The sequence below is a fragment of the Dryas octopetala genome, chromosome 7 (assembly GCF_963921425.1).
Source record: "Dryas octopetala chromosome 7, drDryOcto1.1, whole genome shotgun sequence".
NCBI lineage: Eukaryota > Viridiplantae > Streptophyta > Magnoliopsida > Rosales > Rosaceae > Dryas > Dryas octopetala.
The window spans coordinates 11652983-11678223 of NC_141372.1; the positions used below are offsets into that span (position 1 = coordinate 11652983).

The 25241-nt window shown below is 34.1% G+C and overlaps 2 protein-coding genes across 2 annotated transcripts; both read right to left on the reverse strand.

Moving 5' to 3' along the window:
- Window positions 1-1790: 1790 nt before the first annotated feature.
- LOC147279707 (ferric reduction oxidase 7, chloroplastic-like) lies at window positions 1791-6714 on the reverse strand. The gene is made up of 9 exons (XM_086251229.1): window positions 5874-6714; window positions 5641-5749; window positions 5340-5531; window positions 4697-4928; window positions 3673-3997; window positions 3311-3578; window positions 2752-3007; window positions 2213-2648; window positions 1791-1994 (listed from the first exon to the last, which is right to left on the reverse strand). Exons 1-9 carry the CDS (start codon window positions 6133-6135, stop codon window positions 1825-1827), a joined length of 2250 nt encoding a protein of 749 aa, XP_086107355.1. The 5' UTR covers window positions 6136-6714; the 3' UTR covers window positions 1791-1824.
- A 1178-nt stretch (window positions 6715-7892) lies between these two features.
- Window positions 7893-15416, reverse strand: LOC147279708 (ferric reduction oxidase 7, chloroplastic-like). The gene is made up of 9 exons (XM_086249789.1): window positions 14827-15416; window positions 14643-14736; window positions 14293-14487; window positions 12953-13187; window positions 10411-10738; window positions 10029-10305; window positions 9372-9627; window positions 8824-9259; window positions 7893-8217 (listed from the first exon to the last, which is right to left on the reverse strand). The coding sequence occupies exons 1-9, from the start codon at window positions 15056-15058 to the stop codon at window positions 8048-8050; spliced, it is 2223 nt and encodes a 740-aa protein (XP_086105915.1). The 5' UTR covers window positions 15059-15416; the 3' UTR covers window positions 7893-8047.
- Between the last annotated feature and the right edge of the window lie 9825 nt (window positions 15417-25241).

Here is a 25241-nt window from a genome sequence, read left to right on the forward strand (position 1 = left end):
AAAACAGTTGAGTGTTTGGTAAATTATATTTTCAAAAGTGTTGTGAGTACAAAAAACAGTATGAAGGTGTTTGGTAAATTGTAATATAAAACTGCTGTGGCTATTTATAATTACTAAAATTAGGGTATTATGGGTAAAATAAAATTTTCATTGTTGCTGTGATTCACTGCAGCTTTCAAAAGCATCTACAAACTTGCTTTCTATTTTTGCTGTGGGGAGATGAGAATTGTGAGACAAAGCACTTTTTCATTTTTTTACCAAACACCAAAACTGTTGTGGGTGATTGAGAATTGTCATCCACAGCAGCTTTTAGATTCTCCACAACAATCCCAAACGGAGCCTTAAAAATAATTTATTCAATTTAAGGTTTTTCTATCTAATTTCAGTTGTTTAATTCATTAAAACACGTTTTTTTTTTTTTTGAGATTATTTGGACTGCAAGTGTTCAACTTTTACATTGAAATTTAGCGTTTAGGATGTTGTGGTTTGTAGGTTGTTCGACACTAGTTTGTCCAAAATAATCAAACCACAAACAACAAAGTGAATAAACACAACAAAAAAAAATTAAAAAAAAAAACTCAAAAATTGGCCATTATACCTCAACTGAAGATGAATAAAAGACGAGTAGAGGCTCTATTCATTAAGAAATTATTTTGTGTAACCGATACACCGCTAAGTAGTGTAACCAATCCAACGTATCATAATATGAGTGGATGTTATTAATACTATATCCTACTAATATAAATATACCGTTCAATAATATTTTTACACGTTGGATTGATTACACTACTTATCAGTGTATCGATTACACCCAATAATTTTTCATAAAAGATAATATGTTTTTATACATGTCAAACCCCACTTTTACCGCGGAGCCCAAATTTAGGTAACAACATACCCATAATAGGATGAGTTATATTTTGAGCGAGTGTGCATGGCAGTCCCTACTCTCATCCTTTTACTATTAGCTGGTCTGATAAGTTGGGATTACCTTGAGCGCGCATTAGGATTAGAGTACTTCACTCCACTCTCATACACTGATAGTCTGATCTGATACACACCCTAGCTTCTAATCTCTTGCGTTGGTAGCCACCATTGTCAAATATTGAAAATCCAAGCTTCAATATTGGAAGTAACCCTATTGAGGCATCATATGAATCAGATGATTTTTGTCTTGTTTTATGATTTTTTTAATTAATGCAATGGTTGATATTTGGAAATATCTAACATTGATTTCTTGCCAAACTAATTCCATTTACTTTCCTGTCATCTTCATACATCAAAATTGTAACTAAAGAATGGATCGAGACTCAAGAGGAGGACTAGGATTCAAGCTTTTTTTTAGGGTTCCTAGGGGTAGATCAAATTTGGTGGTTACCTATTATTAGAGTAATCTGATGGTGCTCCTCCTTCAGGTTATGAGTTTTTTGTCTATAAATTGGCTTTTAACAAAAGAGGATTTTGTTTGTAGGGATCGAATGGGGAAGGTCTTTAGGTTTCTCTAGTTTCTCAAGTGAACACTTGGTTGGCAAAAAGGCGTTTCCTCGAAATGATGTTATCAATTATATTCCTTGTTAGTTTTCAATCCTTCATAGTCCATCCTCAAACTCTCTCCAGATTCCATTTTTAATTGGATTTCATTTTATTGTAATTTTGGTCCCAACAACCAATATAATAAAAAATTGAAAATATATAAGTGCAACTTGTGCTGACTACATACCACCATGGTAGAACATTAGACACACATATACACATATACATGCATAGATACAAATGTGTATGGTAATTGAGTAGTTTAATTAGAAAGATATTTGAGGGTGGAGGCTACAGATCAAAGCTATGGCTGTTGAAATGGAAAATAGGATGATCGCATTCCCTCATTAAATTGTGAGACTTGATTTCTTTAGCAATACTTGATTGAAGAGTTGGAGGACCACACACAATCACACCCACATCAACGTGTCCCCAATTCTTGGATATGGTTCCGAAAATTTCTGCAGTAACAAGAACACCTTAAGCATATGAAACAACTGAGAAAGAAATTATGCTAGCTTCAAACTTATTCAACAAATCAAAGGTTATTCAGATGAAAGAACAAATATAGTCTTTAATTAAGATGTGAACTGTTGTATCTGAACACGCATAGAGATACGTTTTCATTAGCTTCGTGTATTATGTATGTGGTTAAAATAGACATGTCAGGGAGGCATACCTTTGAAGTCTGGTCTTGCACCGTAATGAATGCTGGTTAAATTTGCAAGACTTTTCTGGTGTGAATCCTTGTGAACTAGAGTTTCTTTATGCTCTGCCTGATCAAAATGTAACCTACCATCCTCACATTGTTCCTTTGCTGAAATTCTTCTTTCCCATAAATGCCATAAACCAACCACAACACCCCCAAAGATAAAGACACTTGTAACCATACAGAGAAAGAAAAGAAGCCCTCTTAACCAGCTTATATATATCTCAAAAGGGTTTATGTAGAAGATATCCAACAAACCCATTAAGATGACAAAGCCTACTGTAGATGAGACAACATACAGTCCAGACCATATATTATGTCCAGTACCAACCAAAATAGACATGCCACACCTTTTGGACGTAGAACAACGAGAAAAGTGTAAACTGTTTTGAACTTCACCCTCTTCCTGCAAATAACAACAATAAATGCCACAAAAAGGATAAAATAAAAAGACAAAGAACCAAATTACGTAATGTACAGCAAGGGTGTTAAGATATAACCACACATACCAATGGAGGTTCAGATTCCCGAGTGACATAAACATGAGTCTCAAGATTTAATTTATTAGAGGAAAATATACAAATTGAGTCCATGTCAATGGTTGAAAGAAGAGGAAGCTCATTTGATCTTTTCACGGCCCATAAAACAAAAATATTTCTTGGTAGACAAGGTTTTCCTTCACTAACACGATGGAGAATGTCACTCAAGACAGCCAGGAAAGGTGAAATCCCAATGCCACCTGCTACTAAGATAAGATTTTCATACCTGAAAGAAAAAAATATAAAGTCAAAACCATTTGTAAAAGAAATTCAAACTTATTTTTAAACTGGATATCTTGTAAATTCTTGTATTTTGAACCCAATATAAGTAATATTAAACGATGGAGAACCTTTTAATTTTCTGTATTAGATACAAGCCTTGCCAAATTGTTATATACAAGCAAACGTCCTCTTATTCCATATGTTCTTTAGTATGAAACTAATTGATAAACAAGTGATTAGACAAGGATTAGTATCATCTGATACAGTAAATTCTGTGATCAAAATAATTGAGGAATGGAGTGCATACTTCAAGTGGTACGATATCTCATGCCCATAAGGACCCTCAACAGAAGCTGTTATCTTAGTATAAGGCAGCTCTATTTGTGGTTCAGCTTCAGAATTTTTCAAGATATTTCCTCTCAGATTTTCTGTCCATTTCCCAAGACCCTTTAGGAGAACAGAGATATGATATTTTCCATCCAGAGGACTGGATGAAACACTGAAAGGATGCCATTGCAGCCATGATACTTCCCGAACTTGAAGGAAAACAAAACTGAGGGCGTTGTACCGCAGATCTAAAAGTATAATACAGTGAATAGTCAGTCATATGGTAACACTTACTAGGATATAAAAAAAGAAATAATAAAATTGTGAAGAAGAATTTTTTACTTTCAGGTTTTGCAAGGACCAATTCTACAGTTCCGCATGGAAGGCACTTCGCTGAAATTATATCAACAACCCTTCGTGATTGGCAGAATCTCAGAAAACGATCAAGAGTAAATATATATATTCCTCCAGAAGCCATTGTGAAAAAGAAGCCAACGTGCAAAGCAAAAAACACAATAAAGATGACATATAGTTGATGAGTGTAGAAGAACAGCTCAAAATTCAGCTTTCTGACTGGAGGAAGTGAAGTGACCCACATCAACAGACCAGCAGAAAAGCTTATCAATCCTGCAAGAATGGTAACACCACTATCCCCCCACTCAAATATCTGCAACAAATAATCAAAAATATAAATGAGAACATCGCAATCTGAGGCTACGTCTTCCTCTAGTATGGTCCTCTAACCATTCAATGGAACAAAGATTAAAGGAAGAAGAGAAGAAAAAAGAGCTGACAGAGAATTTTGAGAAACAAATTGAAGGTTCTTTTCTTTCTGTCTCATCTCTTCTGTTATGCTAGTATTGCATATTTGTATTACAGTCTTAGCTACTTCCCTTTTTAATTATTATTTTTATTTATGTATTTACTATTATTTAATATATATATATATATAATATATTCCTTTACATGACATATTTCACATATTCTTCTCAGAGAGCATGCTGATGCTTACCATGTTTTGTAATTCCTTCTTCCCTAAATTTCTTACTTCTGGCCTACTCTTTGCACTCTGTTTATGTTCTATTACAAAATTACATATTTCTATTTGAGCATGGAAATTATTTGAACCTTTTGTGTGTATAAACATTATTGTATGTGTAATTTGAACCTTTAGTGTGTACAAACATAAATGTTTGTGTGATTTGAACCTTTAGTGTGTACAAACATAAATCTATGTTTCTCCCGAGCAAACAAACAAATAAATAACTCCACAGAAGAGAAACACATATGCTTACTTGTTTACGCTTATAAAAGGGCATGATATGATTATGTACAAGAAAATTTTCAATCCAGCATGTACACTCACCGAATGGAGATGGCCCTGAATTGTCCATGCCACAACATAACATAGTCCGTGGATAGTAAAGATCACCATTGTAAGATGTCCCAGCCATACATGATACCTCGTAGCATGCTCGAAAGGAATATCTATAAGGCGTAGAAGAACTGATCCCCTTGCAACCGGCAGGAACAAAAATGCCAAGCAATACATCCCAATTTTTCCCAAAGATTTTCCCGAAATTTCAAGGAACAAAGAACTGACAAGTTCAAGCAAACAAGCAAACTCAATTAATGAATCCAAACTTCATGCTGAAGAAAAAGAGCACAAATATTTCACTCTTTGCATGCAAATTGTGAAGGATTTAAGTTTCTAATTTACTACTTATTTTATTCTGCCAATTGGCTATGAATACTTTGCTAGTTAAGCATGCCATACAAAAAAAAGAATGAAAGAAAAAGGAAAATATAGCGATGACATACAAGTTAACTTATCAGAAGTTTTCAACATTATACAAAAGCAAAGCAGATAGTGTTGGGGGCTAGGAGAATGAGATCCTCGGCCACAAAAGTCATTTAAAGAGAACATGTATGCCTAAGTAGCTTGGAGTGGGGGGATATATGCAAGCAAAGCCATAAAAACAAGAAGTAAATAAAAATAATCATTGCACCTTTTTTCTGCAAGGGCCAAATCACCATAGGTGGATAATAATTCAAGGTTGACTACTGTGTATGCATAAACAGCCCAGAGAACAAACACAATAAAGAGTATAATGCCGATCAGTTCAGCGGCATTAACAACTCCAAATGGTCCATCCACCAGAACGGGAAAGGTCCATAAGTTGAATCTCGGGGTCTTCTTCCTGTGGTGGTAGATGTACTTCACTTGAGTTTTACAATTTATCAAATAGAAGATAGATAGTAGTACAAATGCACATTAATCGTGAAATGAACACAAAAGGTATCACATACTGTTGAAGTTGTCGTTGTTCCTCTTCCTCTTGCCCAACAATGCTGATATATGGGAAAGCAAGAAAAGCAATAAAAAGTATTGGGCAACTGTATAACAGCAATACACTCCCTGAAAATTCAAAAATATCTTTCTTGTAAGTAGAGCCGTAAATTAAACAAGCAGAGTTGAAACTTGATTGTTGGGTAAGACACATTACACAAAAAGCTAGAGATTGAAATTGAGATTACCATACCAGTCTCTCCAAATAGAGTTCCACTGGTAGCAGCAGCCCAGTTGTCATAGAGGGTGGAGCCAAGGTTCGTAGGAATTATGAAAAAGAGAGCAACCCATGCAATGAAAAGTACCCACATTGTGAATTTGAGAACCCATTTGGCCAATGATAAAAAGAAGCGTTTGGTCTTGGTCTTCGTGTGATTGGTCTTGTTGACATGACATGATCCGCCATTGGAAAGAAGAGGTTGAAGATGAGCAGAGTGTAAGTCATCCTCGGCCATGGGGATGACAAGGAATCAGCAGCAGCAGCAGCAGAAACCTGAGGCTGAGGTTTGGGGGTTGATAATGCTATAATCATTTTCATATGAGAATGGGGTTTTGTTTACTTGTATTTCAACTCTCAGTCTTTACCTAATTGCTGGTGTAGTTAACTGAGCTGAGCAGTACTTCATGTGCATACATACAGTTACAGACTTACAGTACCAGAATAAAGATAGAGAAACTCATGAGGTATCGCAAGTTCGCTATGAATTTGGAGCAATCATATTTAATTCAAAGTGAGGCGCGGAAAATTAGTTGATATATATGATGATAATGATGTGTTGCTTTGGGAGTCCGGAGGCGTACGAACGGTCGGTGCCAAAGAAATAGTCGGGTCGGGTTGGGACTTGGGACCTCAGTTTGGGCCAAGTTGACTTATGATTTCAATTGTTGGTATTTATTAATTATTTCAATTACTTAATTTCATCAAGGTTTTTTAATATAAAATTCTAATTTTTGTGAAATTTTTATCGATGGAATGAATATGTGAGAGCCACATGAGAAACGCACGAGGGAGTAAATTAGACATTTTAGATAAAGAATTGACGGAATTAAGTAACTGGACCACAATTAAAACAATTAATACAAGACTTATTCACATTATTATTTTTGTAAGATACATTTTTTTTTACTTTATGCTCTGAAACTTAAATCCTCTCAGTTTGTTACCTAAACTTCACACAGTTGTTGCAAAATACCATATGCCATCAACTTTGTCAATTTTTCTGTTAAAAAAGTTGACGTGGAGCCTATATGGCATGAGTGAGACCATTTTCTAATTATGTAAGATCTATGTGGACAAAAAAATTATAAAAAATTGACATGGATCTTATTACTTTTTAGTTTTAAATTTTTTTTTTGTCCACATGTATTACATAACTAAAAAAAGGTCTCACTCATGCCATATAGGTGCCACGTCAGCTATTTTAACGGAAAAATTGATATAGTTGACGGCATAGGATCTTTTGCAACAACTGTGTGAAGTTCAGGTGACAATTTGATAAGATTTAAGTTTCATCTGGCAATTTGAGAAGATTTAAGTTTCAGGGGACAAAGTGAGAAAAAATGTATCTTATGAGGGGCAATAGTGTGAATAAGTCTTAATACAATATCAAAACTCGTTTGGTGCATAGGATATGATTGGATAGGATAAATGGCTAAATTCATGTGTATTCAAGAAATAAATTTCTAATTTAAAGGAATAAAATGTATTAAAATAGGCTAATTATAAGGGGAGACTTATCCCTTCCAATTCCCTCAAAAATAGTAGGATTAAATAATTCATCTTCTTCTCATCTTTTTCCTTCAAGTTAGAAAACACAATTTAGCTATTTATTTTATCTAATCATATCTTATGCACTAAATGAGGTCAAATTGAGACAATTAATACTATAGATACCTTAATGAAACTTAGCCCAAATTATATATACCAAATTCATTATTTGACCTTCTTTTTTCAGAAGGAAAGATAAGAATTGAACCCTTCAGTCTTCAGATGCATACAAATAGCCACTGCAATGCATTTGTTGCATAGGGTGTTCAGTGTTGTGTTGATTCCCTTAAAATAGTGTGTATTGGGAGTTTTCAAGGTCGATCGATATGTCACACATGGTTTTAATGCATTTCAATATTTCATCACCAAACTTTCAGCCCATTATCTTATCATTTCTTGAGTTAATCATAAAGTAGTTATTATGTATACCATAACACGGCCACATGGTATACTATACTCTATAAAGAGTGAAATAGATACAAATTCGATGGCTTTACATACAACATGGTTGAACATACACGAATGTATACATAATTCCATGTGTACGTAGAATCCTACAAATAAGTTTATTATAAATAGAAAGATATTGAGGGTGGAGGCTACAGATCAAAACTATGGCTGTTGAAATGGAAGATAGGATGGTCGCATTGTCTCCTTAAATTGTGGGACCTGATTTCTTTAGCAATACTTGATTGAAGAGTTGGAGGACCACACACAATCACACCCACATCAACGTGGCCCCAATTCTTGGATATAGTTCCAAAAATTTCTGCAGTAACAAAAAAATCAAGTGTAAAACATGTATTAATTAATTGTAAACAACCCAATGCACCTCCTAGCAAAGCAATGTCCTATGCTTCACAATGTGACTTAAATTCCACCAAAGGTCCTAATTTTGTCATCTATAACAATTGATCAAAGGTTCAGCCTCCTTTGTGCTTCCTTATTTTCAGAACTAGATATGATTAATAGATTATGTAGCAAAGGAATCAAATGGATCTTTGTAGAAAAACAAGAATCTAAAAATCCCCATCTCTATTTGATACATCAGCATCACAAGCTATGCTTCTCTAGGTTGTAGATTTATTAGTCAATGAAAAGACAAGAAGGAAGTAGAAATGGATACAAAAATGTTTTGACATCTGAGAAGAAACTATGCTAGTTCAAACTTATTCAAGATATCAAAGGTTATTCAGATGAAAGAACAATCAGTTATTACCACTGTATGCCATAGTCTGTAGTCATTAATTAGCATGTGAACTACTCTTAGCTGTGTGTATTTAATTTTTATATCTGAATATGCATATAGATACGTATTCATTAGCTTCACGTATTGTGTGCTTAAATGGGAAAAAGACATGTCAGGGAGGCCTACCTTTGAAGTCTGGTCTAGCACCGTAATGAATGCTGGTTAAATTTGCAAGACTTGTCTGGTGTGAATCATTGTGAGCTACAGTTTCTTTATGCTCTGCCTTATCAAAATGTAACCTACCATCCTCACATTGTTCCTTTTCTGAAATTCTTCTTTCCCAAAGATGCCATAAACCAACCACAAGACCCCCAAAGATAAAGACACTTGTAACCATACAGACTATGAAAAGAAGTCCTTTGTACCACCATGAAGATATTTGAAAAGGGTTTACGTAGAAGATGTCCAACAAACCCATTAAGATGACAAAGCCTACTGTACATGAGATAACATATAGTCCAGACCATACATTATGTCCAGTACCAACCAAAACAGACACGCCACACCTTTTGGACGTAGGACAAAGAGAAGAATCTACAGTGTTTTGGATGTTACCCTCTTCCTGCAAATAACAACAATAAATGCCACTAACAGGACGAAGAACATTAATGAAAAGACAAAGAACCAAAATCATGTACAGTACAGAAAGGGTGTTAAAGTATAACCAAACATACCAATGGAGGTTCAGATTCCCGAGTGACAAAAATATGAATCTCAAGATTTAATTTCTTAGAGAAAAATGGACAAATTGAGTCCATGTCAATGGTTGAAAGAAGAGGAAGCTCATTTGATCTTTTGACGGCCCATACAACCATAATATTTCTTGGTAGACAAGGTTTTCCTTCCTTGAGACAATGGAGAATGTCACTCAAGACAGCTAGGAAAGGTGAAATCCCAATGCCACCTGCTACTAAGATAAGATTTTCATACCTGAAAGAACAAAATATAAAGTCCAACCATTAGTAAAAAGCTGGATATCTAGTATATATTTCCATTTCAAACCAAAAATAAGGAACATTTAGAAATAAAGAACCTATTAGTTTTCTCTATTGGAAACAAGCCTTGAATCACATCATATTCAATCGTATTCTTCTTTCTTTTGGTAGGTGCAGGGGGTAATAATTGAAGTTTCTTTCAAAAGAGTGCACCAAATTTCTATGCACCATTACATCAGATTTATGTGAAGATATGACATAGCATCAACAAACTCTCACCTATTCCTTATTTTCTTTAGTATCAAACTAATTGCCAAACCAGTGATTAGACCAGGATTAGCATCACCTGATACAATAAATTTTGTGATCAAAATAATTGAGGAATAGAGTACATACATCAAGTGGTACGGTATCTCATGCCCATAAGGCCCCTCCACAGAAGCTGTTATCTTTGTTTGAGGACTGCAAGGTAGCTCTTCTTGTGGTTCAGCCTCAGAATTTTTCAAGATATTTCCTCTCAGCTTTTCTGTCCATTTCCCAAGAACCTTTATGAGAACAGAAATATGATATTTACCATCCAGAGGACTAGATGAAACACTGAAAGGATGCCATTGCAGCCATGATAGTTCCCGAACTTGAAGAAAAACAAAACTGAGGGCGTTATACTGCAGATCTGAAAGTGTCATAGAGAGAATAATCAATCATATGCTAACAAGATATTTAAGAATTAAAAAAAAAAAATGGAAAGAAGTAGTAACATGTGAAGAACAATTTTTACTTTCAGGTTTTGCAAGAACCAATTCTACAGTTCCACATGGAAGGCACTTAGCTGAAATTATATCAACAATTCTTCGTGATTGGCAGAATCTCAGAAAACGATCAAGAATAAAAATAAATATCCCTCCAGAAGCCATTGCGAAAATGAAATCGCCAACGTGCAAAGCCAAAAACAAAATAAAGATGACATATAGTTGATGAGTGTAGAAGAACAACTCAAAATTCAGCTTTCTCACTGGGGGAAGTGAAGTGACCCACATCAACAGACCAGCAAAAAGACTGATAACTCCTGCAAGATTGGCAACACCAATATCCTCCCACTCCAATATCTGCATCAAATAATCAAAGATATAAATAAGCAGAACATGGCAATCTGAGCCTACGTCGTCTTCTAGTATGGTCCCCTAACCATTCAATGGATAAAAACTTAAAGGAAAACGAAACAAAAAAGAAAGAAAGAGAGGAAAAAGAGTTGACAGAGAACTTAGAGAAACAAAGTGAAGGTTCTCCTTTCTGTCTCATCTCTTCTGTTATGCCACATACTTAACTAGTCCCTCTGTTGCATATGAGAATGGAAAAAGCAAAATGACTTGTATTGTACTGAATCCAGAAATGCCAGAGGGGATGCTAGTATTGCATATTTGTATTACCGATAAGGGTCTGATGTACAAGAAGAACTAACATGATTTAGAGCTACATAAACATGATCATATTACTAGATATTTAGGTAGAGATATATGTATTAACAATAGATCTAATACATTTCTAAGCAGTATCTCGTGCCACTGAGGTAGCATAAAGAATGGAATGCATGGTCCATTGAGAAAATTTGCCATAATGGTTTAGTACATGCACATTAATTCATACTAATGGAATTCTAAGGTTTGGTGTCCTAACATCCAAAATATTAAAATCATCTGCCATAACAATGATTTAAAAGCAAGAATATGAAAGACAATGAAAAAAGAATATTGACTTTAAAACCAATCAAGAAGAAGCATTTCAAAGCGAAAAGAATCAACTGACTACAATTCAACTCAACCAAAATTCATCAAGAAACCCCAAAAGTGATCTAAACATTGCCATTTATATTATCTGGAAAATGGCCAAGAAATTTCGAAGCATTTCTCATCCAAGTGCTGCATTGTCATTATACTATTTGTTTGGCCAGAGCTGATTTGAATGGGTCAATGTTTATTGTTTTTTTTTTCAGCATGTCTGTACATTTCGAAAATATTACACCACTACTATTGCATTTCTTGAAAAATATTTACAATGCTTCCCATTCCACACAAGAAAAATTTACACAGTGAAATGGAGATGTACCAGAGAGAGAGAGAGAGAGAGAGAGAGAGAGAGAGAGAACAAGGAAGGGAATGTAAGATTCCCATTCCCCCGTTTGGTAATGTTGGGAAAGTAAACCAATAATTCAATTTTCATTTCCATTCCCTTGTTTGGTTTGTGCAGGAATAGGAAATAAAATTGGTATAGTTTTCCAATTATACCCTTATTTATTAAACAAAAGAAATATTTTTTTTAATTAATTTATTAAAATATCAGGGTTAGTTTAGTCTACAAAATAAGCAATAAATGCTTTCCCAAAAGGGGGGAAACAAAACCCAAGCTCCAGCAAGGGTTTCATTTTCCCCCCAATAAGGGAAATCATTTCTCTTGGGCCAGGAAATGATTTCCCTACCATGTACTTACCAAACATGGGAATGGAATTGATTTCCCATTCTCAGGTCTCCAAAACTTGAACCAAATGGGCCCTAAGGCCTATTTACATAGGCAATCCCCATAATAATAAACTACCTTACGTTAATAAAAGATTCATATAACATAAATAATTAAAACCCTAAGTTATTATAAATACGGGTAAATAAAAAATTAAAACCTAAATTCAATTGAAATTAATTAATTAAACCTAAAAATATAAGCTTGCGCCAAAACCTAGAATAGATACATTCTTTTTGCATCCTCATTACCATGCCAGAAGCACACACCATAAGACCATACACTCACTGGAGTCTTCCAACACTGACTCACTGATGGATGCCATATTAACAAAAAATCATCCAGAGATCTCCATCAAAAGATAGAATGCCTTCTGATGAACTTATAAATTTCACTTTTCAATAATTTTATATTTTTTGTATTTACTATTATTTAATATACACTCCTTTACATGATATATTTCACATATTTTTCTCACAGAGCATGCGGATGCTTACCATGTTATGTAATTCCTTCTTCCCTATGTTTCTTACATATGGCCTGCCCTTTGCAGTCTTGTTATGTTTTATTACAACATAATATTGCTATTTAAGCATGGAAATTATTTGAATCTTTAGCGTGTATAAACATAATTGTACGTGTGATTTGAACACTTAGTGTGTTAAAACATAAATGTATGTCTCCTGAGCAAACAAACAAATAAATAACTCCACAGAAAAGAAACACATATGCTTACTTGTTTATGGTTATAAAAGAGCATGAACATGATTATGTAAAAGAAAATTTTTCAATCCAGCATGTGCACTCACTTCATGAAGGAGATTTCCCTCGATTGTCCATGCCACAACATAACAAAGTCCATGGATAGTAAAGAGCAGCATTGTGAGATGTCCCAGCCATACATGATACCTCGTAGCATGCTCAAAGGGGATATCGATAAGGCGAAGAAGAACTGATCCCCTTGCAACCGGCAGGAACAAAAATGCCAAGCAAAACAGCCCAATTAAGCCGAAACGAAGTCCCAAAATTTCCAGGAACAAACAACTGACAAGTTCAAGTTAACAAGGAAACATAAGTAATGAATCAAATCTTCAAGCTGAAGAAAAAGAGCACATAAATTTCACTCTTTGTATGCAAATTGTGAAGGATTTACGCTTCTCATATACTACTTATTTTATTCTGAAAATTGACTACTTTACTACTTAAGCATTCCATACAAAAAAAAATGAAAAGACAAGGAAAATATAGAGAATTAACTACTACTTTCTATTTACATTTTGTAGCGTTTTTTGAGCCAATTTTGGCCTTTTTTCCTCCTCTTGTAACCCTAGGTTTATGTGGTGTTTCTTATTGCAGCCTAGACTCATTGAGAGCCTATAAATAAGCCTTTAGTGCTTTAGCCAACAAAGAATAAAATTTAGAGAACAGGGTTTTGTGAGTTCAGAGTACAGGGTTTTGTGAACCTGTGAGTTTGGGTGTATTGGGGATTCTCTATTGAGAATTGGATTGGGAGAAGAGAAATTATTTTAGAGTGTGTGGAAAGAGCTTTTTTTTTTCCCCCAAATTAGTGATCTTCTTCATCTTGCTTTTTAGTGCATCGTTGTCATCACCCTTGGAAGTAACCCAATTTGAGGCAAACCAAGTAAACCTTGCATTTTTGTGGCTTTGATTGTTTGCAATATCTTTCTTCTTTGTTTTTTTCTCAAACTTAGGGTATGCAATCTTGGGCTACATATTTGGTGTGCCTAAATTCCTAAGACCTACCACATGACTGGGTGAAGGAGTTAACCAAAATTTCATCCATATATGTTTTTTATTTCTTTTAATAGGAACTTATGTATGTCAGTTATTCATAAGTTCAAGAATATACCATCATTTTTATAAGAAGATAGTTATCTTGGTGAATTTTATACATGCATACATGATTTTTAAGCTTGTAACCTACTAAGGGCTGGTATAAGAATTCAAATGCTGAAACAGAAGCAGAGCTTTCAATGAAGCAGAGTTCAAATTCTGTAACAGCATAGAAGTGTAAAAATTATCAAAATAGAAAGTTTTCTTGAGATAACTAATCTATCTGCTTAATAAATTGACAGGCAACTAGTCAACCAAAATAGGAATAAGATTGATCTTGAATAAAACATTATACCTTTTCAATTCAAAAGTTAACTCATCGGACATAGAGCTGAGAATACGCACGATATAAGCATAGGTAGCCCAGATAACAAACACAACAAAGAGTAATATCCCAATCAACTCAGCAGCAGAAACAACCCCAAAGGGTCCATCCACAAGAACTGGGAACGTCCACAAGCGGAAACTAGGATATTTTGAAGTCTTCTTCCTGCACACACAGTTCACATTACATATTACATAACAAAAAATCCTGTGAATATTCAAGTGGTTGAGCTCAAACCATAATTGAGAAGATGTATATTCAATCTAAAGGTAGGACAGGTAAGGAGAACTCATTATTTTCCAACTAAAAAATAGACATACTCGTGGTGCTGCTCTTCCCCAGAGATAATAAAAAATGCTATAGAAAGCAATGCAATAATGAGAATGGGACCACTGAATATCAGGAACAGGCTTCCTGCAGTTTACAGCATTCAGGTTAACTTGAGACCTCTAAAAAGTCAACAATTATGTGAAAATAGCAGAGGAAATAAATTCAAATGCCAACCTGTAATCCCAAAAACAGTTCCACTGGTGGCTTGGATCCATTTTTCAAATAATTTTGTCACAAAATCTGCTGGGAACAGAAACATTAGAGCAACCCATGATATGAAAAGCACCCACATTGCAATCTTGAGAATCCATTTTGCCAAGAATACAAAAAGAGGTGTCTTCCTGACATAAACATGTTCAGAACCTCGGCTTGAAAGAAGAGGCTTATGGACAGAACTTTCATCCATGGTGACCCAAAATTATCAAAACAAACTTCCTTAGTAATGTTTTTTAGCTACCTCAGTCCCCTGACTGACCCCAGGAGGCCACATACCAAGTATATGCAGAAAAAGAGCCGGGAAAAATCCAAAATTTGTGGAACCCATTTGCATATCAACCAGGTATATTTATGAACCGCATTTAAAAATATGTCACTGTAAACACATGTTTAAAGGATTGAGAAGATGATAAGAGCCATAGAAATTTATGAACCGCTAATGCTAATATCTTATCCACAAACATCAAAATTGAGCAGGATATATAATATGATAAAAATCTAATCCAAGCAGCAAGCGTTTGAATTTGGTGTTAAACATACTCACAAGTGACAAAGTTCCTAGAATGATAAAACAAAGAACAAGATGAAAATTTGGGAAAACTGAAAGAAGGGATAGTATTCACCTTTGTGGGGCACAACAAAACTAACAGTGATGAGCTGATGTTCACAATTCACATGTGAATAAACCCCACAAAAGAGAAACGTGAAAGCGATGAAGAGAGCAGAGAAAAATATAACGTTAAAAAAGGAATATTAGCAAATTAATGTGAAAATGAAAGTGAAAACGAAATCCCATCTGTGTATAATTCTGAAACAACGAAGGGCCACTCAAATTATCTGTGTACCTTAGAATCCTATCGACAGATGATACGGATTGATTATTCTTCTTCTCCTTCTTCATTGGTTGGTGAATTTATATGGACTTCTGAACGACAACAAGGATGGCAAGTTGGTAATGCTGTTAATGCACCACTACACACGCACAGTGAAAAAAAAAAAAAAAAAAAAAAAAAGGCCATTTTTTCTTTTTCACCCACAAAAATATGCCATTTTTTTGTTGAATAAATAAATGTCATAGCTGAAAACCGACTGCTCACCGCTCAGTCTCACACACCTTCTCCTACTCGGGTCACCCATGGGCATGGCCGACTAGCAGGACCCTCCCAATTTCCCCATCAAAGCGGGAGCTCCTAAAAGATTGACACGTGTCATAGGTGCTAACTGTAGTTAACAAAGTAATATAAGAATAAAAAATATCTTTAGTCTTATTTTTCCTTTAAATAAAAATTAAACAAAAACCCAAAAAAGAAAGAGGAACCCACCAGCCCCCCCAAGTCCCCAACCCAATCTGGAAAGTGGAACCCCACCCCGTCCTCCTCCCATCTTTCCGGCGGCGACGGCGTTCGAAGGCCGTCCATAACTGGAGTTTTGGTCACCGGCACCACTGGAGTCATTTACAAAGGAGGTGGTGCCAGCGTGGAGTGGACACCATGAGGCCAAGGAGGATTGTTAGTGGTGGTGAAGGAGGACATAGCGACAGTTAAATCAAACAATAATATATTTGCAAGGAAACTACAACAAAAATATAAGTTTAGAAAGATGACAAACCTGAGGACACATAAATGAGTAATCACATGACATTGGTTGCATAGCTTGCTAACCAAGTGATTGATTAAGAGTACCTTGAACACCAGGAGCTGTTGGAAATGGTGTATTCAATTGATATTGATTTGCTAATCCAATAGATCCCTGCAAATTATTACCTAAATATCATACATATATTTTTAATTGTGAATGTTAATTTTTTAAATTACTACAAAAAATCACTTGAACATGTTTATGTAAGTTTAATGTACCGCTCATCTCTTGTGCTTGTGAATTAGGTTCCTTGACACCTATTAAGAAAATAAGTAATAATTAGAATGACATAAATATAAAACAATAGATAAAAAACAACAAAATAAATTGAAAAAATGTACTAACCTTTTCTTTTAGATGAAAATTTCTTTTTAGAGTGCTTTGATTCCAAAGCATTCTTCATTCTACCTGAATTTTTGGATAGGATTTGCACCATCTTCATTCACTTAATTACCAATATATGTATCATCTTTTGTTCCAACATGTTCTTGTTCAAAACTAATCAGACTTTCCAATTTTGACTCCAACATTAGCAATTCCTCTTGAAATTGGGAATCTTACACCTTTAAGATGGTTGTGTCGCTCAAACCCACTCATGGATGAATCTTACCATTTTAATCTCCTTGCTTTAGAGGTTTTGTTGGTTTTGATTTGGTGAAATTGACATGCATGAGTGATAATTTGGGTAAAATCAGATTTGAGAAAATTTGGGAAAGATATGTGTTAAAAATCGACATCAGTTAAAAATTGATATCTAAAATGGTATATTAGATATTACGTTTCATTATATCGGTTGGAAACATAAATAGACACCAATTTTCCACTAACGTCTATCAAGATTTTTTTTGTAGTGACATACAAAAACTCCATGGCTAATGCCTAAATGGATACTCCACTCCACAGTAAATAAGAAACAAATTTATAATAAACCAAAATTATGAATTCTGAGGTGGACTGATGTCGTTGAAGTTGAACAACCTTATGAAGGAATTTTCGACCATTTAGAATAAAAAAATAAAAAATTACATATAATACAAATTAAAGACTAATGAAATTAAAAAGTTAAAAGATAGGATTTTACCTTCTCCGTTCTGTGAATTCAAATACTACATAAAAGCATTAGTGACAGAAGGAAAGAGGGACTGAAACTAATGGGTTGTATTGTTGGGAGAAAAAATTTGAAAATGACATTGAAATTATTAGAATATGAAAAGGTGACAAGTAAGAGTAATTGAGGGTAAATTAAATTGGAAGATAAATTATTATTGTATTGTTAAAAAGCTTTTATCTGAATCATAAATGAATTAGGATGTTAGAATTTAAATAAGGTTAAGCATGATTATCATTATTACTCTAAATAACACATGGCAAGCTTACACTATAGTAGTGGTGAGCAAATTTGCTCTCAATTAATTAACTAAGGTGAAATAAGGCTGGTTAAGAGAACACATCCTATTTAACTTAGGATTTGGATGCAGTTGTTAGGGGTGGGCACGGTCCAGTACAGTCCAGTGCTCACCCCAAACTGTAAACTGAACTGTGGAGCTAATCCAGTCCAGTCCGGTACCAGAGAACTGAAAATTTTGGCTCAGAACTGGACCAAACTGAACTGGAACAGTTCTAGTTCAGTCCAGTTCACTGTTTGGAACTGGGCCTCACTATTTGGGCCTTAGCCCAATTAAATTTTTGGGCCAAAATAATTTTAAAACATATTTTTTTTAGTTTTTAATAACAAATCACAATATTTTTTTTTAACAACAAATCAAAACATTTTTTTTAACAACAAATCAACCATTTGTTCAAATCACAATTCACAACAATTCAACATTTAACAATTAACATATAAGAAATCAAGTCATCAACATTCAACCATTACATTTGTTGTACCATTCCACAACCTACAAGATATCAACCACTAACCATTTCACAACCTTAAAGACTCAAAGTGACAAACTATTTCATCACTCATCAAGTGCAAGTGCAAGTAAATTAAAAAATAACCTAATAACTTACTAACCATACACCATTGTCCAAGTGCAAATGCAAGTAAATTAAAAAATAAAAAACCAACCAAAGCTAAAGAAGTACAAACCAAATACAAATTACAAACCAACCTAATACAAATTACAAAGTACAAACCAATTAAATACAAATTGAGTTACATAACTAAAAATAACACAAATGAAAATACCCTAGCCAATCATCAACCCCCTGCCACCAGCCAATTGTCTTCAAATAACTCCTGTCAAAAACCAATTGTCTTCAAATAACTCCTATCAACAACCAATTGTCATCAAACACTATAAATAAATAACTAAGCAACTAAGCAACTAAGCAACTAAACAATAGAATTCAACTTAACAAATTGGGGCTCCATCTCTCCTAACAATTTAACAGACAGATTAACAATCAAAATTATCAAACCCAACAAGTAAATCAGTAAATCAATAAACCCAGCATGCAAGTTCCAATTTTCCCAGCAAGTTCCAATTTTCCCAACAAGTTTCAATTTTCCCAAACAACAAGTAAATTAGTCAATCAAAATTATCAAACCCAAATTCAAGTAAATCAGAAAATCAAACCCTAAATCCCCAAATCAAACCCTAAACCTAACCCAAAATCAAACCCTAATTTAGTAAATTAGACAGAGTGAGATACTGAGATATGAGAGATGAGAGATGAGAGAACTTACAGTCGGGTCGAGAGGCGAGATCAAGAGCCGAGTCGAGAGGCGACGGCGAGAGGAAGATCGCGATGGACTGATCACGAGAGGAAGATCGCGACGGCGATGACGACACACTGAGACGATCGTGGGTTTGAGACACTGAGATGTGAGAGTGAGAGGGGAGAGTGACTGGCTGAGACACTGAGACGTGAGAGAGTGACTGCGAGTTGGCGACGGCGACGGCGACGGGAAGAGAGGAAGATGGCGAGGGCGAGAGGCGAGCTGCGAGATTGAGAGTGATAGATGAAGGATGAGAGGCGAGCTGCGAGACTGAGAGGTGAGAGACCCAGAGACTGAGAGGTGAGACCGTGAGAGGCTGAGAGCTGATGAGATTGGAGATCGAAAGAGGGCGGCGCGACGCGAGCTTAGGGTTTGGAATTGAGTGAGTGACTGTCTGAATGAGTGAATGAGTTTTGTTATATTGGAGATTGACTAAATTGACTAGATGAGTGCATGAGTGGTTGTTTCATTTGGGGGTATTGGGGTAATATTTGATCAATTGACTAAATTAGTCTAATTGAGTAATTGGGGTTTCAAACTTTTAATTGGGTAATTGATTAATTTAGGAGTAATTGGGTTTTGGGTAATTTACTGAATTGACTAATTAGTCTAATTGGGGTTTCAATTAGGTACTAAATTACTAATTAGTCTTATTGGGGTTTCAATTAGGTAATTGACTAATTTAGGAGTAATTGGGGTTTCAATTAGGGTTGATTGGGGTTTAGTGCCTTTGGGCAATTGGAAATAAAACAAAAGAACAAAAATGGTTTAGGGTTGATTGGGGTTATATACTTATATATGTTATATACTTATTACTTATATATGTATAGAGTAATTAATATAATTTAGGGTATATGATTATAATTGTATTAGGGTATAGGGTTATAGTTGATTATGAGTCTAATTGGGGTTATATAATATATACTTATATAGTTCTATGTCTTATATACTTATTACTTATATATGTATAGAGTAATTAATATAGTTTAGGGTATATGATTATAATTGTATTAGGGTATAGGGTTATTGTTGACTATGAGTCTAATTGTGGTTTCAATTGGGGTTATATACTTATATAGTTATATATGTTTATATACTTATTATTTATATATGTATAGAGTAATTAATATAGTTTAGGGTATATGGTTGTAATTGTATTAGGGTATAGAGTTATAGTTGACTATGAGTCTAATTGGGGTTTCAATTGGGGTTATATACTTATATAGTTATTAGTTATATATGTTATATCACTACAAGAAAAATGTCGATAGATATCAGTCGTGGACTGATATCTATTTGGGTAGCCGTCTGATATAGGGCGTCGTGATATCTAATGTATGGTATTTTAGATATCAGTTTTAAACTGATATGTAAACATTGTTTATTATATCATTTTTTATATTATTTCTGATATCTATAAAATCCGAATATCAATAGTTTTGATCAATACATATCATATTTGAGGTAGAATATAATATAAAATCATGATATCAATATCAGGTTTGAGGTAGAATATGATTTAAAATCTTGATATCAATATCAGGTATATGATAAAATCTGATATGTAATCTCGATATCAATATCAAGTATGAAACACACTCTGATATCTAAATATTGTTTATATATCAGGTCTGAGAGAGAATCTGATATCAAAATGGTATAACACTTCAGTTTTTAGACCAAAACTGATATTATTTATTATTTCAAGTTTTAAAAAAAAAAATTGGAATTTATGATATATATTAGTTTTTTTTTCACCTAAAAAGGATATCAATGAATTAAATATACAATTGTGCCTGTAATTTGAAATGGCCTGAAATTTGTGCAAGTATAAAATCTTCCATTCCCATATATTTCATATTTTAAGCACCAATTAACATTCAACGTACCCAAAAAGGGATTACAATATAATATCCAACAAGTAGTTCTATAGTTAAGGAAATACATAAATAATTACTAAGGTATGACTGATTGTACTAATTTGAAGACACAAAAGCTGACAACTTCATCTAGCTAGTGGAGTAGAATCATTCACATCTTAAAGTTGTGTTGATTGAGACTAAATATACATAAGCTCTTCTCATGAACACTAGACCTGCAAAAGCATAATGCAATGGTCTTTAATATTATTGGCTAATATACTGAACAAATGGTCCAAGATTTAAAACAAAATCACAACAATACACACAAGGAAAGAATCTATATCCAATGTTGTACATAAAAAATAAAAAAGTTGATAGTGATGAATATATATATATATATATTAAGGTTTTGACAAGGTTAAAAATATCAAGAGTTGTTTACAACACAACCAAGAAAATATATGAACTATGATACTCATCTACAACTTTGACATACCCAATTCTTGAAGCTTTAGCAAAGTTACTAAGCCATTTAGCAAAGTTACTAAGCCATTTATAAACATTATAAAATCATAGACAAGCAAGACCAAATGGAATGGCAGGTACATTTAGAAATGGCTTCATATTCAGTAATAACTAGATAAGAAATAAATGAACAAAAATTATGTTATTTTTTTTATACAATTTACCATGAAACTCAAAGTAAAAAAAAAAAAGAAGAAGCAGAATGAGGTGAGGAAACAAGTATTAAAGTACTATAGTAGGACACCTAAGTAACTCATTTCTTTCTTCATGTTTTCAGTTTAATAGGAATGTAGTTTATACTGTTATCTTTACTAGTCATACAAAACTCTCACGTAATCTTCTCAAAGATTAATACTTAAACATTTTCTATTACCATCAGAACTTGTGTAAAGGCATAGCACTCATAAAAAAATGACTTAAAACCAATTAAGTCCCAAATTTCTTGATAAGCTACTTAGATACAGCCCAAAGGCCAAGATTTAACTCAAAACAACTACAAGCAACTGGAAATTAAAAGTATTATGGTAGTGAGAAGCTACAATGCCAAATTATTAGCCAAGTAACTCAAAACTCTCACAATATGAAGGAAAGGTAAACAACTTCCACATATAGTTACTTAAAACCCTTGTATGCCTTTGATTAAAATGACCAAAAAACCCTTTTGATGCTTATAACCTAGAACAGTCTCAAATAGAAATAGAAAATTAAAAAAACAAGTAGAGGGAAGTAAATTCTTCCATCACATAACTTCAGTATCTTAGTATGTCTCAGTAGAGGCAAGCATATAAGTAAAAATGCAAATATGCAATAAGTAATCTTGAAACTAGCACACACTATTGGTAAAATATAATTAGGTTACACAATGAACTATTAAAGCATATTTAATATGGTGTAACATAAAGTCTAAGGGACTGCATAATAGAAAAATAAGAAGCAATAGATTTGGGTCAAGAATGTTACTTGCTATTTTTAATTCATGGACAACATTAGGTGTGTCTTCGCACAAAGGCGGTTGGACTCTTAATTCAGTCAGCCTGACCTGCAAAACAACAATCAAGACAACCCAACCCATACACCAACAGAAGCTACAAACCAACTTCACAATTCTTGCATAAGAATAAAAACCAAACAAAACAAAGCCAAATGGTAGAATTCAATAGAACTAATTCTCTCACCTTGACTTTACATTCCTATTTTATATAAATATGCACTAGGCAGTCAAAATTGATTGGATACCACAATGATTTTCCACTATGATTAAAAATGAAATGCAAATCATGCAAAACAAAGTTTGCATGTCTAACAAATGTGAGTATGCTTGACTATACATGTAAACGTCCATACATACATAGATAAATAAACACATACATATACATATATATACAGCTGAAAAGATGAAATCTCACCACTGTGCATCTCAACTGTTTATATCTGATTAAACAGCTAAACAGTTGTTTAATCAGAATGTTTAATTTCAAATGAATGATTAACAATTAAATCTGAAATTGATCCATGTCAGGCCAAAATCAAGCAGTCCGATCAAAACAAGAACACTCCAAGACTAAAGCTCAATTTCGGCTTTGGATCCAAATGACTCAGAATTGAGAAATTACCTTATCGATTGGAGCACGAAGAGATGGATCAGTTAGCGATTGCTTCAGAGATTTGAGGTTGTTAAGCATCTCCTTCAGTTCCACCTCCATTGCCTCTCTCTCTCTCTCGCTCTCTGAAGCTTGATCTATTTTTCGAAAACAGTTTGTATTTTATTAATTAGTCCTAAAACTCAGCAAGTGTACTAAATAGAAAATCAGTGGAATCCAAATCCACCACAAAATCAAACACAAAACTGCTCTAAGCCACAGACCCATCCCAAAACCCAGCCATAACCACATTCAGACCCAAAATTGATGTGGGAAATTCTTAAAAATTAAAAAAATTAAAAGCTTAAAATCAAAGTACACCAAATAAATTTGAAACCCTAAATGAACAGAATTGAAAGACAGAAGAATTGAAGACAGAGAAGGATGGAAGACAGAGAATGCAGGGAAACCCACATACCTTTCGAACTGGAAGTCGACGCCGCAACCCTAAGCCTGAAATTTGGAGAAGCTTCTCTGGCGACCAACGACAGCCGCTGGTAGATCGAGCAGGAGTAGGGAGGCGTACTGCGTGCGAGTGTGTGACTCTGAAAATCAGTGGAATCCAAATCCACCACAAAATCAAACACAAAACTGCTCTAAGCCACAGACCCATCCCAAAACCCAGCCATAACCACATTCAGACCCAAAATTGATGTGGGGAATTCTTAGAAATTAAAAAAAATTAAAAGCTTAAAATCAAAGTACATCAAATAAATTTGAAACCCTAAATGAACAGAATTGGAAGACAGAAGAATTGAAGACAGAGAAGGATGGAAGACAGAGAATGCAGGGAAACCCACATACCTTTCGAACTGGAAGTCGACGCCGCAACCCTAAGCCTGAAATTTGGAGAAGCTTTTCTGGCGACCATCGACAGCCGCTGGTAGATCGAGCAGGAGTAGGGAGGCGTACTAGGTGCGAGTGTGCGACTTTAAGTGTGGGTGCGTTTGAGTGAGGTGTTGTGCCCGCGTGTGTGCTCCTAATTTTCCTTTTAGGTCAACTTTTTTTTTTTTGGGTCAAAGGTCAACTTATGTAGTTAAGATATCAGTTGACTTTTAATTAAACTGATATGTTAATAATATAAACAAAACAAAAACATTTTATATCAGGTTTGTTTAGGTGTGTTTGGGTGGCAGGAGGATATGTAAACTTATAATATCATTTCACTGTTTAGACTGATGTCTTTATAAATTTTAGAAAAAAGAAAAATATTATATATCAGTTGAAAAAGATCATGTGATTTCTAATAGAGTTTAGAAATCAGCTAAAAAATTATCTGATATTATAATTTTTATAATATCAGTCGATTTCAAATCTGATATAAAATGGGTGATATCTATTGACAGTTTTCTTGTAGTGTATAGTTATTACTTTTAGAGTTTAGGGTATAGGGTTTCGTTTAAACTTTAAATCCTAAACCCTAATACATAATTTCTCCTATTAGAAGTTTATAATTATATATTATACCCTAAAACTATAATAATTTTAGGATATATGATTTAGTGTATAGATTATAGAGTATAAAGAATATACTAATTTTATTATAAAATGTATAACTAAAATTATATACTAAAACATTACTATATATATAGAATATAGGCCATATGGTTATATAAAATATATTTTAGGGTCTAAAATATAGTTAGGTTAATATTAATTTAATTATCTAAAATGTGTAAAATGTGTGTAAAAATGTATGTAAAAATGTGTGTAAAAATGTTTAAAAAGTTTATAAAAATTAAATATATATAAAAATTAAAAATACATATTAATTAAACGGTCCAGTCCAGTCCAGTCCAGTTCTATGAAGTGCAAAACTGGAACCGGAACTGGATTGGACCGGTCCAGTCCAGTTTTGACCCGGTGTTGACCAGTTTTGGTCAAAGCGGTTTTTTACGGTTTTTTTCCCCCCGGTTTGATTCGGTGCATCCGGTTTCCGGTTTAAACGCCCACCCCTAGCAGTTGTTGTGTAGCCCAGTTGGA